This window comes from Marmota monax, unplaced genomic scaffold (genome assembly GCF_021218885.2).
Source record: "Marmota monax isolate L192 unplaced genomic scaffold, Marmota_monax_Labrador192_F-V1.1 WCK01_AAM20220418_F8-fsc00084, whole genome shotgun sequence".
NCBI classification, from domain to species: Eukaryota; Metazoa; Chordata; class Mammalia; order Rodentia; family Sciuridae; genus Marmota; species Marmota monax.
This window is the reverse complement of record NW_026694575.1, coordinates 3,459,544-3,476,892: the sequence shown is the minus strand read 5'-3', so window position 1 is coordinate 3,476,892 and position 17,349 is coordinate 3,459,544. Positions and strand designations below refer to the sequence as shown.

Sequence of the window (17,349 nt, the reverse complement as noted above, 5' to 3'; positions counted from 1 at the left end):
GTAAGATCAAGTTTTCATGAAGTACAGAGGATCCTATCCCAACTCTAAGAGAGGTGCAGAACAAGAATTCATCCACCCCCAAGTGCTCTTCTTACTTGGGTTGCTGCAAGTATGCAAGTTTTGGGATAAACTTAAGTAGGCTGGAAGAAAACACACACACACACACACACACACACACAGTCTCCAGAGGTGGTGAGCAGAGTCCCATTAGTGTCTCAATTTCCTGGTAGCATCTTCCAGAACTAGAAAGCAGTAGCATAGTGGGGCCTGAGTATCTGGGGAGGGCTGGGCCTGATGGTCCTTCCTGCACACCAGCACCAACCCCCAACTTTTGTCCCCACCAAAGGGGGTCAAAGAGGCAGGCAGAGAGGACTCCAGAATGATCAGAGCTGCTTGGAGAGCATCAAGACACTCTAAGAAAAGCCCCTCCAAGCTGGGCACAGTGGTATACCTCTGTAATCCCAGTGATTCTGGAGGCCGAGGCAGGAAGATCACAAGTTCAAAGCCAGTCTCAGCAATTTAGTGAGGCTCTAGCAACTGAGCAAGACTGTCTCAAAATGAAAAAAATAGGGCTGGGGACGTAGCTCAGTGGTTAAGTGCTCCTGGGTTCAATCCCTGGTGCCAAAAAAAAAAAAAAAAAGGTCTTCCAAATGTTCAAAGCAGCACAGGCTGAGCATCCCGAATCTGAAAATTCAAAATTCAAACTGCTCCAGAACCATACTTTTTTAGCATTGACATGAAGCCAAGCCACAAGTGGAAAATTCTATACCATGAAACTATTTTATGCCTAAAATTACTAAAAATACTGTATAACGTTAACCAGGCGTGGTGGTGCAGGCCTGCAATCCTGGCAGCTTAGAAGCCCGAGACAGGAGGATTGCAAGTTCAAAGCCAGCCTCAGCAAAAGTGAGGTGCTAAGCAACGCAGTGAGACCCTGTTTCTAAATAAAATACAAAATAGGACTGGGGATGTGGCTCAGGAGTCAAGTGCCCCTGAGTTCAATCCCAAGTACTCAAACAAACAAAACTATTGTATAAAATTCACCTTTAGGTGCTGTGGATGAGATCTATCTAAGATTTCAAGCTTAGCATTGGATCTCCTCCTGCTAGGTACATGCTCCCTGGGGAGACTGAGGCAGGGGGATCGCAAGTTCAGGGCCAGCTGTGGCAATTTAGCAAGACTATGTCTCAAAACAAAAAAATAGAAAGGGTCAGCAGTGTAGCTCAGTGGTAGAGTGTCCAGGCAGTGCCCTGGGTTCAATCCTTAGCACTGGGGAAAAAAAAAAAAAGATTTGAGTCACATCCCCAAGACACTTCATTATGTATAAGCAAATATTCCAAAATCTGAAAAAAACCCTGAAGTCCCAAACACTTTGGTTCCAAGCATCTCGGGACGCTTGGTGTCTCAGCAAGATCAGAGCTGTTTGGGGACCTCAAGCACCCTCCCTTTTGACCATTTCAAAGCACTTCCACAGAAGACCAGTGTCCACAGGAGTTTTAGAGACTTTATTTATGTATAAACCATTTAAACACTTTGCCATAAATTATCTTTGCCTGTCCCTAGTCTTTGCTTAGCAGCAAATTAAAATTAATATAAAAACTCGATGAACAATTCATACATGTATATTACAAAAAAGTTCCTGTACCAAAGTTCTTATTAGACTTTTTTGTGTTTTTTTTTGTATTTTTTCTTAAGTTTTTAACATTTTTTTTGTTTTTATTTTTATTTATTTATTTTTTTTAAATTTTTCTCTCCTCATGGTGACTGTCATGTGATTGTCTCAGTTTCTGGACCAAACAAACACACTAATAATTTTAAATCTGAAACAGTGATTGCGCCTTGCGGCGTATGTATGTACAGGGTGATCGAGTGGTACCTGTTAGCAAGAGTCACAATGCCGCACCTCTACCGTAACTTGATACCCACGAACTACGGAATCTAAACAGACTACACCCTGTAACTGCATATTACTGTCCACAATGGAATCTCCAAAGACAAAAGAGTATGAGATTTATCTGTAGTGAGTATAGCCACCGTTTTGAATTAAATTTTACACTTCTGCGTTCAAATAAATTAGCTCAGGCCGGACTAAGTGGAGACCCGAGAGGTAAGTGCCCGACGGCATTATTTCGCTTTGACTTTTGATAGGAATTTTTTTTTTCTTGTGTTTTTCTTTTTCTTTAAAAAGTATTCCAGTGCTCACTCCTCCACTTCGCTGCCCCCCCTCCCCAGGCGCTACACACAAATCACCCCCAAAGTCGTGTTTTAAATGCACCTGTATTTGCTTAAAGGAAAACGTCGGAAGCGTCTGTCCAACGAGCAGTCTGAATCGTCCCCAGCTGGTCTGACGACGGACGCCCTGTCAGTGTCTCCACGTCGCTCACGTGTGAATGAGTGAGGTAATAAGATATGAGGCCTTCCGTCTTCATTGCTTTGTTTTCTGGTCCGTGTGTTTGTTTTGCTGTCTGTTGGTTGCTGTTTGCCTTTTTTTTTTTTTCTGTTCTTTTGTTCCTTTTGGATATTTAGTGTCTCTTTTCTGCGGTAGACCCAGAACAAGTGGGCCATATTTTAGGGGAACTCGGAACATTTTTGTGTGTCTGTTCATTCATTCGTTCATCCGTTTGTTTTGATTTCCTCAGAATTTGCAGCTGGGCTTTAGTGTGCTTCAGGATGAGGGACTTCTTGCTTGGACGGTAGTAGCATTTGAACTCAAAAAATGTGAGCTTTCTTGCCACTTGGTCTCCTAAAGCAGCCCAGCCTCCGTGCCCCTGTTAGGTCTTCATCTCCTTAGGAGAGGAGAGCACAGTTACTCCTGCTCAGCCATCCAGACGAGGAATGGCAGCGGGTGACTTTGTTACCTCTTTCCCATCTCGTTCTGTCTTAGGAACTGGATGTTGCTGCTGCTGTCCGCCAGCTCGGGGTACTGCTCCACGGGAAGGACGTAATAGCCCTCGTAGCCCTGCACGCGCCCCGAGCTCAGCAGCTGCTGCTTCTCGCCCTCAGTCCACAGGCGGCTGCCCTCTCGGCCGTCCCTGGCTTTCTGCTGCTCCTTGGCCCAGGCGGTGCCCAGGGCCCTCTGTCTCGCCTGGTCCAGGACGCGGGCCTTCTCTTCGTCCAGGGTATCGGGGGTGAGGCCGTAGCGGATGCTGAGCAGCAGCGTGGAGTACTGGAATTCGATGTTGGTGAACCTTCGAGTCCTGCCATTGACCAGCAGCGTGGGCTGCGACACGGTCACGTTCACCCCGCTCTCCAGTACCTTGCGGCCGATGGTGGTGCCCAGCGTGACCAGGTCACTGTCGGCCGAGCCGATCTTCACAAAGTAGTGGGTGTCCTTGCCCTCGATGCTGTAGTGCATCTTGTCCAGGTAGTAGGCGTTGTTCAGCACAGATGCCACCTTGCGGCTGTCCTCGCTGGCGATGCTGGACACACCAGTGGTCACCCGCCCTTCCTTGATGGCAAACATGATACCTTTGCCAATGATGGGCGTGGTGGTGGCAAACCAGTGGCCTGCTTTCTCTCGGATGCTGGCGTGGAGCTTTTTAGAAATGACCTGCCCCTCCAGTGCCATGAAGGCCTGATTATGTCTCTCCGCCGTCTGCTGGACGCCTGTAATGAGCTGCGGGCACAAGAACAAAGAGAAAGCTGAGAAGGTGCAGGCAGCTCGTTAGGAACAGCCAGAGAAAAATGCCTGGGACGCCCCAGAGGCCCTGTGTGCCTGTAATACCAGCTAACCTAGTCGTCCTGTTGGAACTCGGACGGGCTGCCAGATCTCTGAAGGGGTGGCCTGTCCATTGGGTAACTGTGCCACTAAGAGATGGTGACGGAGGTTTGTCATCTCCCCCGAGTCTGTACCTAGGCCCATGTACTTACCGTGGCTCACCACTGTTGGATCAGATTCCCCTGCACTGGGGGGTGGCCACTGCCTTGTGCACTTTAAACCCAGGAATGTACTGACCTCAGGGCAGTGGTCTACTGGAACGGCTGTGAACCCCACCCATCTAACCTGGCTATTTCTGAGACCAATGGTCTGGAGAATCATTATCTTCTTTGGATCAAGACCTTGCTACTCAGAGGGACCAGCCAGGGAGGGACCACAGAGAATCACCCTCTTAACAAAGTGGAACCTCAGGCCTCACCCAAGACCTACTGAGCCAGGGGCTTACGTTACCTGGACACTCTGGGTGATTTGTATGCATGTCAAGGTTTGAGAAGCACGTGGCTAAGAGATGCGGGCTTTGGGGGCCAGCAGGGAGACCCCTCGGCTGTGCGTGAGTTGTTTTGGATCTTAGCCCTGGTTCTGCGGAGGAAGGAAATCACCCCTGCCTCCTTGGCCTCCACTCGAATGGCAACTTGTCGAAATTGGTGGTTGGGGGACAGGCAGGGATAATGGAAGAGGCTGAGCTGGGGAGGTAACGGCACTTAGATAAATGAGAGAAATGATGGCTTTTCATCCACTGAGTGGTCCCCGAGGGGCAGGACTAAGAGAATGCTGTTCCCAATTACCCAGCAGCTCCTCCTTGACTCTCTATAGTTATACAATCTGGACAATTATTCCGAGCAGCTGAGACCTTTCAGACTTCCATCGTGCTGAGCACCAGTTCTGTGGCAGGGGTTTTCCGAGCACCCATGCCCTCTCCTCCCATTTGATTGTGGTAGAGGTCTCAGCTGCACCCAAATTGAAACTGACCACCTTTCGGTCATCACAGAAAGACCCAAGCACGAATTACGTTCTGAAAATTCAATCTGTGTACATTTGGGCCATAAAGCGCCAAGGTTTTATGTGGGGCATAAAAATGTTCTTTAATGGGACAGAAACTGCAAACCACAGTTTTATTACTTCCCATAAAAGCTGAAAGGGTTATGATCTTCTAGGCCGTGCAGATGGTGGGTTGCTGCTAGATTTCTCTGTGCTGTTGTTAATCAAGGAGTGACTCAAGGGTATATACTGAACAGATAATGATACCACAATTAAGGTAATAATTGAGGTTGGGAAGAAATGTGTGCTGCACCAGGTAGATGACAGCACCGACATTCACTTTCTGGGAAGCCCCATGTCTCCTGCACCTTTTATACCCAGCTCCAATGTTTTCCTCTCCTGACCCGCCCTTTGCTGTCCTGTGGTTCTGTTTGCAAAGGGAATGACGGCAATCATTTGGATTCCTGGAAGGAATCTGCACTTACCTGGCCACTCTCACTCGCTTGACTCTCTGACAATTCGTAGGGAGGAGGCACGAAATACATTTTGGCTCTTGGGAAGCCGGGAATTATGTTGCTGAGCTGAAATCCAAACATCACAAGCCAGCTTTTCACATCTATGGTGGAAACAAAAATAAAGATTTCTGAAATCATGATGAATGGAAAGCTGCAAGTGGATGAGAGAGAGAGAGAGAGAGAGAGAGAGAGAGAGAGAGAGAGAGAGAGAGAGAGAGAGAAAAAAACAGGTGTTTAGGTATGGGGTCCAACAGAGGAGGGAGGCAAGAGCCAGTGAGGTGTCCTGGATCTGCATAGTTCCAGGAAATAGATGTCCCTCCTGGCTTGGTCAACTGACACACCAACACCATGCCATGATTAGAAGGCCAGTACTGCAGGGATATAGACTTAGCTTCGATTCCCTTGATGTGTGACCCTGGGCAACTTCCAGCCCCCTCCCAGCCTCAGATATGAGTTGACATTATAATTGCACCAACCTCATTGAGTTGTTGTGAGGATCAAAGGAGAAAATCCATGCAAAGGACTCATCACGGTGCCCGGCACATGCACCACCCAATGAATGTGCCCTCCTTAATGAAGCATATATTTAAAGGGGCATCTATTACAGGCCAGACAACATGTCAGAAGCCTATATACAATGGCCAGCCAGAGGGATCAGTGATGCTTCTGACCACTGTGTGGGACCCTTGGACTAGGACTGCTGTGTCAAGGCTGGCGCACCATGGAAAGGGGGTTCCAAGGGTTGGACATGGATGGGATGCAATTTTCTGGCCCGAGACCCATTTTTCTAGGCCTCCTACTCTTCAAGGAGGGGTCAAGAGAGAGCTCTGCATACTCATGTAAGACACCCAACCAGGGGTCAAGATGAAGTCCTTTGCATTGGTAATTACACCACCTGCCCACGTGCATTCTGTGCTGAATGTCCAGGTTCTCAGAGGAGGGCCACCTCCCCCCCCAGGTCTCCAGGCCTCCTTCTGCAGTGATCAGTATGGAGTCCTGAACATCAGTCCCTAGAAACACTTCCATCTTCACTGAAACTATTGGCCTGGAGTCCAGAAGGACCAGCCTGGTTAAGTCCTTTTATGATGGCATCCTGAGATCATGCTTCATACTCTGTGCCAATACCCTTTCCTGCCCCATCTCTACCTCTCTCAGCTCCTGAAATACTTCCACCAGGCCCTCTGGAATCCATCTGGGTCACCAGGGAAGCCCCACACATCTTCTCTAAAGGTTTATTTCCATTCTTGCTACAACTGAGCCTCTCTCCCTGAGAGCACTGGTTCCCCAGCTTATTCTGTGGGTGCTGGATCTGAAGGTACCATAGTCATCGAAGGCCTCTTGGCTGAATTTCTCAAAGCTGTTAGCTTCTGCCTCACTATCATTATCTCCACCTCTGATCCATCCTGAATTAATTCTAGTGATTTCTTAGGCAAGTAGGCGGTCCTTCCAACATCTTGGTCTCTTAGTCCCTTGACCTCCTCTCGTGCTCTGGACATTCTCATTGCCAATATCTGACTCCTCTCACATCACTTTCATGAATGTCACCCCTGAGCAGGGCCTCAACTCTTTCTATCCCACTCTTCCTTATCACCTGACACCCTCCATCTTTTGATCGCCCCTGTCTCCCAAGTACTTCCCCCCATCCTAAACTCCTGTCCCCTATCCCTCAACATCCTGGCCTTCTAGCCTGCTACACATTTGCTGACCAGTCTCTGGACTCATTCCCTGGGTAGGTTCCCAGATCCCTTGTTCCCTTTCTCATTTCATTGGGTGTGATCACAATATTGGTCAAATCCAGGTCTTTGCCTTGTCCAGGTCTGCACGTGTGCACCTGAAGAAGGCTGGGGAAGGAATCATCACCATGCTGAATGGAGCCACTTGGAATTCCTGAACGCGGACCTCCACCTTGCCTTTCTGCTGCCTGGCAACCCAACTGCGATCCTTTACTCAGCCCTGTGCCTCCCCTCCTGGAAGATTTCATGCCTTCTCACCTCTCCTAAAGCCTCTACCTGCTTTCCCTTCCTGCCCCCAGCAGCTGACCTGGTTTTCTCTTCTCCCTCAACTCCTACCACCATGCAGCTGCCTGCACCTGGTCCCTCGTGTTAGCACTCTAAAGGGGCAGCTGGTAGGCACCCCTCCACTGGGCACTGGGTGCTGACTCAAGGCCATCATCCCAGCACCCCACCTCTTGCCTCACACAGTCTATTTACTTCCCTTCCAGGGGGTGAGCCCCATCAGCACGCAGAACTGCTGCTCCATGTCCCTTGGTCATTTCCCCTTCTTGCCCTTTTCTCCTTTTGCTATCACCTATTTCTTATTTTCCTTTCCCCAAAGCCTCTCAAGCTGATTCTCCCCTCTCACTGTTTCCCATTCTCCTCTGAACCAGGCTGTGTCTCCACATTGTACTGTCAAGGTCATGACTGCCCTCCAGGTTGCTAAGCTTCCCTCATGGTTCTCGTCGAATTTGGCGAGTGGAAAACTTTTTTAATTTTTGGTTTTCTGGAAAAACTTTCTTTTGTTTTTCCTTCTCCTACAAGTGAGTAGCTGACACCTGTCCCTTCTGGTTCCCACCCCTCTCCTCATGTTGGCATGCCACAGAATCACTCTGAAAGTCTTCTCCCTCATCTATACTCACAAACATATTCTCTTATCAAGCCTCCAGGTCAAAGGGCTATTACATGCTGGTACGATTTATCTACATGCTACTCCATGATTTATGTTCCAGCCAGGACGGCTCCATGAACTCTGAACCTGTGCATATAATTACATTTCCAGTCTGACCTGTCCAGAACTGTCTCCCAATCTTCCTGCCCCAACCAGCACCACCATGGTCCTTTCCATCCAGGGTGGTGATAGCTCTTCTCTCCAGCTGCCACTCTCCACCCTGCCCCCAGTATATTTTTTAATTGGTTCATTATCCAGCTGCCATTCTTTTTTTTTTCATATTTTTAAAATTGGTTCATTATAGTCCAACTACCATTCTTGACTCCTTTCTTTCTCTCACTCTCCATATCTCATTCACCGGTAAATCCTTTCCTTAAAAAAAAAAAAAAAGAAATTAGCTGGGCATGTGGCGCACACCTATAATCCCAGCAGCTCAGGAGGCTGAGGTAGGAGGATTGCAAGTTCAAAGCCAGCTTTAGTAATTCAGCAAGGCCCTAAGCAAATTAGTGAGACCCTGTCTCAAAATAAAAAATAAAAAGGCCTGGGAGTGTGGCTTAGTCAGTGGTTAAGTATCCCTGGGTTCAATCTCTGGTACAAAAAAAAAACCAAAAAACAAAAAACAAAAAACTGGGGTAAAATTTCAATATTTATAGTCACTTGTCAAGATGATGAATATTATTTTTGTCACATTCAGGTGTCAACTGTAGTATGATCTACTTACTGATTATTTAAAGAGATAAATTTGCCTGTTCAACTTAGGGAAATCCATTTTAAAAAAGAAACTTCATATTACTCTCATAAATGGGAAAACAGACTCACTTATTGCAACCAGAACATAACTATAAAATTGAAACAAAGGAAAAGTCAATGAGATTCAGTACCATTTTGTTAGCTGCTACTAAGGGAGCCTGAGACACACTCGCTCCTAAACAGGGAGATCACAAGTGTCAATAAGGAGCTTGGTACATACCAGTGCCAAGCAGAGGCTGCTTGGTCCTCAACTAAAATGGATTCAGACAGCATGGAGAAGGGACCAACTGTCCCCACTGTTTCAGTGTTATTTAGTATTGCCTCTGTATCCCACATATACTCCCCCCTCATCTTCACTGAGGACTTCCATTGTGGGGACTTCCAAGGGTAGCAAGAGCAGGCCATCCTCAGGCCTTCCATGGTCATCATTTCTCCCAGGGAGCCCTCTCCCTAGCTCAGGTTCCTAAGGACAGAGACAGTGTTATGGTTTGGATGTTAGGTGTCCCCAAAAGCTCATGTTTGAGACAACACAAGAAGGTTCAGAGGAGAAATGATTGGGGTTGTGACAGTCTTAATCCAATCAGTGGATTAATCCACTGAGTGGTAACTGAAGTGGTGGGGTATGGCTGGAGGAGGTGGGAATTGGGTTGTGGCTTTGGTGCATATATTTGTATCTGAAGAGTGGAGTCTCTCTCCCAGCTTCCTAGTCACCATGATGTGAGCAGCTTCCCTCTGCCACACTCTCCTGCCATGATGTTCAGCCTGAGGAACGGAGCCAGCCTTCTATGGACTAAGACCTCTGAAGCCGTGAGCCCTCAAAAAACTTTTCCTCCTCTATAGTTGTTCTGTTCAGGCCCTTTAGTCACAGCAGGAAAAAACTAAAAGAGATGGTAAGAGCTCTCTGCCTTTGTCACCAGGAATTTTTGTGACCATTTCCTTGGGGAGTAATAGCTATGCTTCTTCCTTTTCCTTTCTTATTCTATTGCTTCTGCGTCTAAACCCACTTGGAAACCTCTGCCCAAGCTGCTTATCCTTTCTTAGAAGGCCCTTCAGGAACCACACAAGCACTCTGGCTCCTCCTGGAGCCACTGGTGGTGGTGATAACCTCCCAAGGAGCCTGTGGAGAGGCCGCGGGGAGCTGGTGCCCTGGCCTCCTGGTGGCTGCCCACCTCCTCTCCCATTCCTCATAGCCTGTGACTATGTCACCATGGAGCTCTGGCTCCAAACACGTCAGCGCAGCTTCCTCAGGTGTTCAGGGATGCGAGAGAAGAGAAGACATGAGCGGGGCTGTGCTTCTCACAGGAACCCAACTCAGCTCCCGTGCGCCGGCTGGCCTTTGCAAGTCCAGGGACCCACCATGAAGGCAGGGTGAGGAAGCTGGAGGCTCATCATGAGCACCTTCTAGGTGCTCAAATCCTGTCTGGAGTTCATGGTTTGCTAAAGCCAAGCCAGTCACAGCGGGGTCTGAATCCGCTTTGGGGAGCAGATGGATGCTACCCCCAGCTCCCCAGAGCGTTATGTGCAGGCAGGGTCTTCACGCCTATCGGCACCATTTCCAAGTCCAGAGCTGCTTATGAATTGTGACCATTTTTCAGGATTCATCTGGGCTGGGCTGATTCTGTTCTTGTTCACTGCTGCAGGAGGTGAGTGCTTTATCACCATTTTTCAGATGAAGGAACAAAGGCTCAGAAAGGTCAAGACATTTGTTCAAGTCAAATAGCAAGTGACTGGTGAGGCCAGATTTGGTGACTGGAGATTTGCTGACATCAGGGAAAGTGGCCTGAGGACTGGGCAAAACTTTCGGCTGGACCTAGGTCCCATTGTGCCCAAGGTTGAGGAGTTTCCACAGTTGCTAAAATTGGAAAAATCCAGGACACTGCAGGGAGCCTCTCAATCTTCCTTTTATACCCTTTCCTCTAATCTCTCTTCATTCCAGATGTACCTATTGTCATGTCAAAGATAACTATGAAACATAACTGTTAAGTTGAGGGAAAGTAATCCTTTCCTGTCCTTCTCTACTGGCTCATGATGGCCACCCTCATGTTCCAGAGCAGGGGTAGGGGGCCACAGGGGTCTTACTATGTTGATGAGGCTGGTCTTGAACTCACAATCCTCCTGCCTCAGCCTCCCCTGTGTCTGGCCAGGCTCTGCACTCTGTTGTTGCCCTTTGCACCAGCATTCTTGGGTGAATGCAGAACCTCCTCATGCCTCGGGGGCTGCCACTTGCATTCAGAGAGATCTGTTTCCAAATAGCATCGATTCTTCTGGGTACTGGAGAGAGCATGTTCTGTTCGTTGCTTTCCTTCTGACTACATCTTAATTACTTCTTCCGCTTAGACTGTGAGCAGCAAGTTCAGCCACTCTGCTAGTTTCCTAAGTGGCAAATTAAGACTAATTTAGCCAGGGTTTACAGATGAGCCAACATTTCAACAGCAGAGAATGATTTGGTGTTCTTTGCTCTGATCCACTCTCCAAGGGTCATTTTTTCACCAACAGGTGGTAGCAGGTGTGTCCACACTGGTCTGCCCCCCTTCTCCACCAGGTTCCTTTTCTCATTTGCACTGCAGAGAGTAACCCCTCTGCACATGGTTTCTCTGACACTATCCTTTATTTTAGACTCTTTCTAATGGTTTCTGGATTCAATTTGGTTGGACTTAGTTCAAATTGATTTGATTCCCACTTATTGAGTCTCCACGAAGCCCTGGAATGAGGCAAGCCATCTTGCCATTTAGAAAAGTCGGCGAATTTCCCTTTTCTTTTTCTAGGGAGGCAGGAAAGTGGCTGAGGTGGTCAGTGAAGCTGTGTCCTGTGAACAGTTTTGTCCGGGCCTTGGCAGCATGGCGTCTCCTCAGCCCTCTCTGGGTTTCTTCATTTGCCTCTGATTGGTTGGTTCCTCAGGTGCCCAGCACCAACCATGGCTCTGGGAGCACATGCTGTGGGGAAGGAATCTCTCCTCTGGCTAAAGCAGGCCGGGTCTGTCTCCCCATCCATCTATTTCCCTCTCTGGAACACTCTTCCTCTCCCTGCTCCAATTCATAAAGGTCTCTGCACAAATGCCACCTGCTCAGAGAGGCCTTTTGTAAGCACCCTAAGTAAATGAGGTACTTTGCATCTCTCCTGTGCAACCCCTTACTTTATTTTATTCATCTCCACTTATTACTTGATACTTGGTGTGCTTCCTGAGAGGCACTTTGAAATTACAGTGAGTTGGGGGACAAAGTCCTGGGGAAGAAAGAAGCCCTGGCGGAACATCATGGCAGGCTCTCCTGACAAGGTGCTGGGAGAGGAGGGCCAGTGGAGCCAACTTGGCCAGAGCTGCTGGGTCTAAAAGTTCCAGTGGCTTCCGTTGTATGGAGATGTAGAGTTCAACTGGGAGAGGCCTGAACCTGTCAGCAAAGCATCATGTGGCATGAGTTGACCCTTGAGTTGCTGACTTCCTTCATAGCAGGGGACACCAAGGGCAGCCCTGGGCTCCAGGTAGCCACAACTCCCTTTCCAGTGACCCTGGTTACCTGATGTTGATGCGTGGCCCATGTTCAGTAGCTGGGAGTTTCCTGGAATGTGGGGGCCCTGTCTTGGCATCGGCAGGTTAGATGGTCCTCGCCTGCTTGCTGAAGGTTGGCCCTTGGAGGTCTGGACTCTTGGGATCTATCATGTATCTTGATTTCTTTGCTTATTTCCCTGAGCACAGGAGCTTTGTGTGCCTTCCACCTCAGCTCTATACTTAGAATATGTAAGATACTCCATAAGCTGGGCTGAATGGATGGATGGATGCATGCATGCACAGGGAACCTCATCTCTCACTTAACCTGGGTCATGTGCCCTTCTATCCTGACTTTTGCTCAAAGTCTTCCTTCTCCACTGAACCAACCTGGGTCCCATTCCTTCTTTGGGCTCAGTATGAATGGACCTTAGTATGTTGTGTTGAATCTTCCAAATTGGAATTGATTTACACATACACACACACACTTTCTCTCTTTCACACAGTCTTTTGAGAGAAACGTGCTCATCTTGTTCACATATTTCCAGAATTTCAGGTGGCCCTACTCTACAAATGCTTTTTTGAATAAAAAAACCAAGCAGACACCTAGACAGTGGCCAAGCCTAACTCTGCCTTCATTATTGCTGATTATTTGTGTGTGTATCTCACCAGGTCAGCCTCTGGAGGTCAGGGGTGGGGTCCCAGGCATCTCAGTGCCTGTGCTAACTCACTGCTTTGCTTTGCTAGTGACAACAATGTTACTGATGTAAGAGATGGCAATTCAGGAACACTCCCTGAGTGCCAGCACTAAATCACCTACCTAATTTCATCTACTTCTCGGGATCACCCTATGGGATGGTTTTTATCAGTGTTCTTAACTAGAGACAGGAACTAGTTCAGAGAGGATAGGCAACTAGCCCAGGTCTCTGGGCTCATAAATGCAAGACAGAAAGTTGCCAGCTGCACCGCCCAGGCTTGATAGCTCTGGGGGTTCCTACACCACCAAACCTAAGACTTCTCTCCAAGTTCCCAACAGTTCACCCGGGCAAGCACCCCACAGGGAGCTGCTGCCTTTGGAGAAGGCAGATCCTTACCTGTCACGTAGTTCTTCAAATCCAGCTCGTTGCTGAGAGGGTTGTTGCTCTTGAACATGTAGAGGTTGAAGGGCGCCGGCTCCTTGCCCACGTCTTTCCACATGGTGTAGTCTGGGGAGGTCCAGCGCCCTGCCAGCACATCATAATCCCGCTGGGTGAAGTGGACCAGCTTGGTCAGGGGGTCGTAGAGGCCCCCGTGGAATCCAATGACCATCTGGAAGTCTGGGTTGGAGTCATGGTAAATCTCCCCGTAGGCCGTGTACTGCAGCTGCTTGATCATGAGGCCATTGATGCTGAACACGGCCAGGGGAGTCCCCGTGTTGTCCGAGGCCACATAGTACTCCTCCCCGCTGCTGCTCTCCATGGCGAAGAGGTGACCCTGCAGGTCGTAGTACAGTGAGGTGATCTCCGAGTTGGAGTGGTTGTAAACATGGGTGATGCGTGTGGGGTTGTGCAGGTCCGAGTAGAAGTACTGCAGGTGGTGGCCCAGGTTGGTCTTGTAGGATGCGCGCCGCCCCACACCGTCGTAGCGGTACTGCACGCTCCAGCCGCTGGCCTTGTTGTAGGCTCGCGTCAGGAGGCCCTTGGAGTTGTACTCGAAGATGTCCGACCCCCGCTGGCACAGGTAGCCGTCGTCGTCAATTTTGTACTGCACGTCCCCCAGCCTGGTTATCCGGTCGCGCAGGTCGTAGCGCAGGGGCATGAGGCGCACGCTGTTGCCCGGGTTCAGCAGGTGGAGGTTCCCGTTGAGGTCGTAGCTGTAGCGCCAGGTGGGCCGGTCATTGACCGCCACGCTCTGCAGCTGCCCGTCCCCATCATAGTCATAGGTGTACTTGGTAGTGTTGGCGTAGGGCCCCAGTTTCAGCTCCCGCTTGATGACCCGGCCCATGCTGTCGTACTGCACGGTCATCCAGTACATGAGCGAGCGGAACATCTCGTACTGCACTTCCTTGATGCGCCCGTGGGTGTCGAAGTGCTTGCTCAGGGTCATCACGGCTGTGGTGATGATCTGGTTGATGTCGTAATAGATGACTCCGAACTTGCCGAAGTGCTCCACCTTGCCAGAAATCTCATCGTAGCGGTACAGGTCCACGGGGAGGGGAGTCTCACTGATGACCGGCTTGATGCTCGCTATCCGGAAGCTGTTGTCGTGGTAGGTGTAGTCAAACCTGGCGTTGATCATGCCTTCCTCCGAGAACCTGTAGATCTGCTTGTCCACCAGGGGGCCAATCTTCCGGTACCTGATGGTGCAAGAGAAGCCCCCGCTTTGGAGGTTGACCATCTTCAGGACACCAGTGGTCTCGTCGTACCCGAAGGTGACAGCAGTACTGTCGTAGACAATCTCCGATAACTTGGACAGTTTCCCATACCTGTAGAACACCTGGCGCCCCGTGCCCAGAAAGGATGTCTTTAGGATGCGGCCATCATCGCTGTAGTCAAAGATGACCGAAGCGTTGCTTTCTGGGGGGTTGTAAATGTTGCGGATGTAGCCAATGGAGGTATGGGTGGACATGCTGTGCCGGGCAACGCTGGGCATGGTGACAGCGTGGAGACGGTCAGAGGAGTCATACTCAAATATGTACTGGCGCTGGCTCTGGAGCAGGAGGACCATGGACTGGAGGAAGGAAAGGGAAAGGGAACATGTGAGTTGGCTCTTCAGGACCAAGCACGTGAATGACAGAATCGATTCCATTTCCCCAAATGTCAATTAAAAGCCACAAAAGATGGGAAGTCTAGAGTTTGCATAGATTCATTCCAGGGGGTGTACCAGTTCTGATGGATCAAGGTGGCTGTTTGGTTACAAACTTGCATTTGTAGCAAGTTCTTGGAGGATGCTGATACTGCTCAGGCATCCCGAGTATCAAGGGCTCGGAGGACTGAGGTGGGAGGCACAGAGTTTGTCCCCGGGTTCAATCACAAAGACCTTGAGATTATTCAGAACTGACTGCCACTGGCCCAGCTGGACACATGTGCTCAAATTTTGTCACTCCTGATTACATCTAGGGGAAAGTACATCCTCCGACTAGAAGCCACTGTAGAGATAAAATAACCTTAGATAGAGCAATCAGGAGATTACTGGTCAACTGTCCAGTACTTTATAGTGTAAGAGAACAGTGTTAGCTATGGACCAAGGGGACTTCAGCCCCTTTCTTGCAGAGATGTAACAGATCTGTCTGAAAGTGACTGATGTAATGAGTTAGTGAAAAAGAGAGGGATGGACCAGTGCTGAGGGGAGTCTACATGAGTGGCCCAGAATGAGCAAGCCCCTGTCTTAAGACTAGATGTCTCAGGCAGCCTTCAAAAGAGTTGGCATATGACCCAACTTTTTCTTCTTCTTCTTTTTTTTCCTTCAGTACTATGGATTGAACAGCCTGTGCATGCTGGGCAAATGTGTCACTCCCCAACCCTTTTTATTTTATTTTGAATCAGGGTCTCTCTCAATTTCTGAGGGTGGTCTTGAACTGGTAATCCTCCTGCCTCAGCCTCTTGAGTAGTGGGGATTATACCACCATGACTGACTTTCAAAGGGAATTTCCTATTACTGCTGCTCCACCTTGACCTTTTCCAGCTAGAAGCCCTGATTTTGGCATTTCTAGACGTGGACTTATGTAGCAAGAACCCACTGACTGTTACAGTCAACAGGCCACATGGGAGGGTGTTGCTCTGTGGGTTTGAATTTTAGGCAAAATGGCCTACCCTGATGGCTTAATTCAGGTTGAGGTCTTAACAAATCACTGCATTTTCATAAGTATTTCATAAGTAATGATTAGCTGTGTGGCCAGTGGGATGATTCTGTTCACTTCAATATCATTTGCTTTTTTAGGGGGGATAAAATCTGACAATCTACTCTTCTGCTATTATGGAGTGCCTAGCACTTCTGTTCTTCTTTTAATGGTAATAGTGATAAGTTATGAATAACATTTTCCTTTAGAATTTGTCTCCCTCCCAGTGGGGGGCAGGGGGAGGACAGCATGGGGAACCCCGCCCCCGGGAAAGTCAAAGGAAAGAGGTCAAAATGTTTGGTGATAACAAGTGTGCGGGGCTAGCCTCGGAAGAGCAGCGGGGCCCACGGTCAGCACCGGGGGCGGGTCTGTGCGCCCACCCACCTTGTCCAGGTAGGAGTAGCTCCACACTTTCCCGTCGGCGAACATGCGGGACACAATCCGGCCTTGCTTGTCGATGTCCGTCCTCTCACTCATGGCCCCGCGCTGAAGGCCAGCCAAGCGCCCGTTGAAGAAGTAGGAGACGTTGACCGCTGCCAGCCCACTGCTGGGCAGCCAGAGGAAGGGACGGCCCACCTGGTCATAAATGATCCTCAGGGTGAACTTGCGGTGATCGTCATAGATCTTTTCTGTCCGAATGTTCCGGTCATAGTCGATGGACAAGAGATTCCTTCCATGGACCTGGGAAAACACAATGGGCCAGTTTGGAAGGGGCCATCTGGGGAAGGAGCCAGGCTTCTGCAGACCACGCTGCTGGTGGGACCAGGGCTAGGCATGCAATGGAGGAAGAAGCAGCCTGGCTTTACTCAGAGCTCCGATCTCCAGCCTCCTTTAACCTCACGCACGCCCAGGAGGGGCGATATCTGCACGGTGCGCAGGAATATAGCGGAGAGGCAGTTTATGAATGAAGACGGCTGAAATGGGCGTGGCTGCATGAGCACGTGGGAGGGCTGGACTGGGCCCGGGTCAAGAGGGGGCCTCAGGTGGAAAGCGTGACGGCAATCAGCACGCATCAGCCATACCTCGTTCCTGGACCTGAACGTTCCACGGCCCTGCCTACCTACTTGCACACTATCACCCTCTTTTGGCGCATCCTGGGCTGGGAAGCTGGGGACCTTTAAGATTTCTTATGTGAGAGTACCTAGTCGAACGGGGAGGAGGGGTTAGAAATCCTTATTATTTACAAAGATCTGGGGGCTAGAAAGGCTCCTTCCTATGGAAACTCCTTTATTTTAAATATCTGGTGGAAAATCTTGCCACTGTCAAGGAGGCTGAAGCTCAGCGGGGGGGACCTCGGCAGGACTGGGGAATTCCAACAAAGGGAAGAATGGTTTTACTCAGATTTGAAAGGAATGGGGACACATCCAGACATCATTTAATATTTATTTAGGAGTTGATCTGATCAGAGGAGAAGGGCTGTCCCAGA

At 49.3% G+C, this 17,349-nt stretch overlaps 1 protein-coding gene across 15 annotated transcripts in view; it reads right to left on the bottom strand.

Moving 5' to 3' along the window:
* Positions 1-1,491: 1,491 nt before the first annotated feature.
* Tenm2 (teneurin transmembrane protein 2) overlaps positions 1,492-17,349 on the bottom strand; it is a 1,244,871-nt gene continuing 1,229,013 nt past the window's right edge. For all 15 annotated transcript variants that reach the window (XM_058571810.1, XM_058571809.1, XM_058571811.1 and 12 more), the window contains 4 exons: positions 16,308-16,604; positions 13,201-14,815; positions 5,182-5,312; positions 1,492-3,616 (listed from right to left, as the gene is read on the bottom strand). In XM_058571810.1, coding sequence (XP_058427793.1) covers positions 2,855-3,616; positions 5,182-5,312; positions 13,201-14,815; positions 16,308-16,604 — 2,805 coding nt within the window. In that variant the 3' untranslated portion in view covers positions 1,492-2,854. The remainder of the gene's footprint in view (positions 3,617-5,181; positions 5,313-13,200; positions 14,816-16,307; positions 16,605-17,349) is intronic.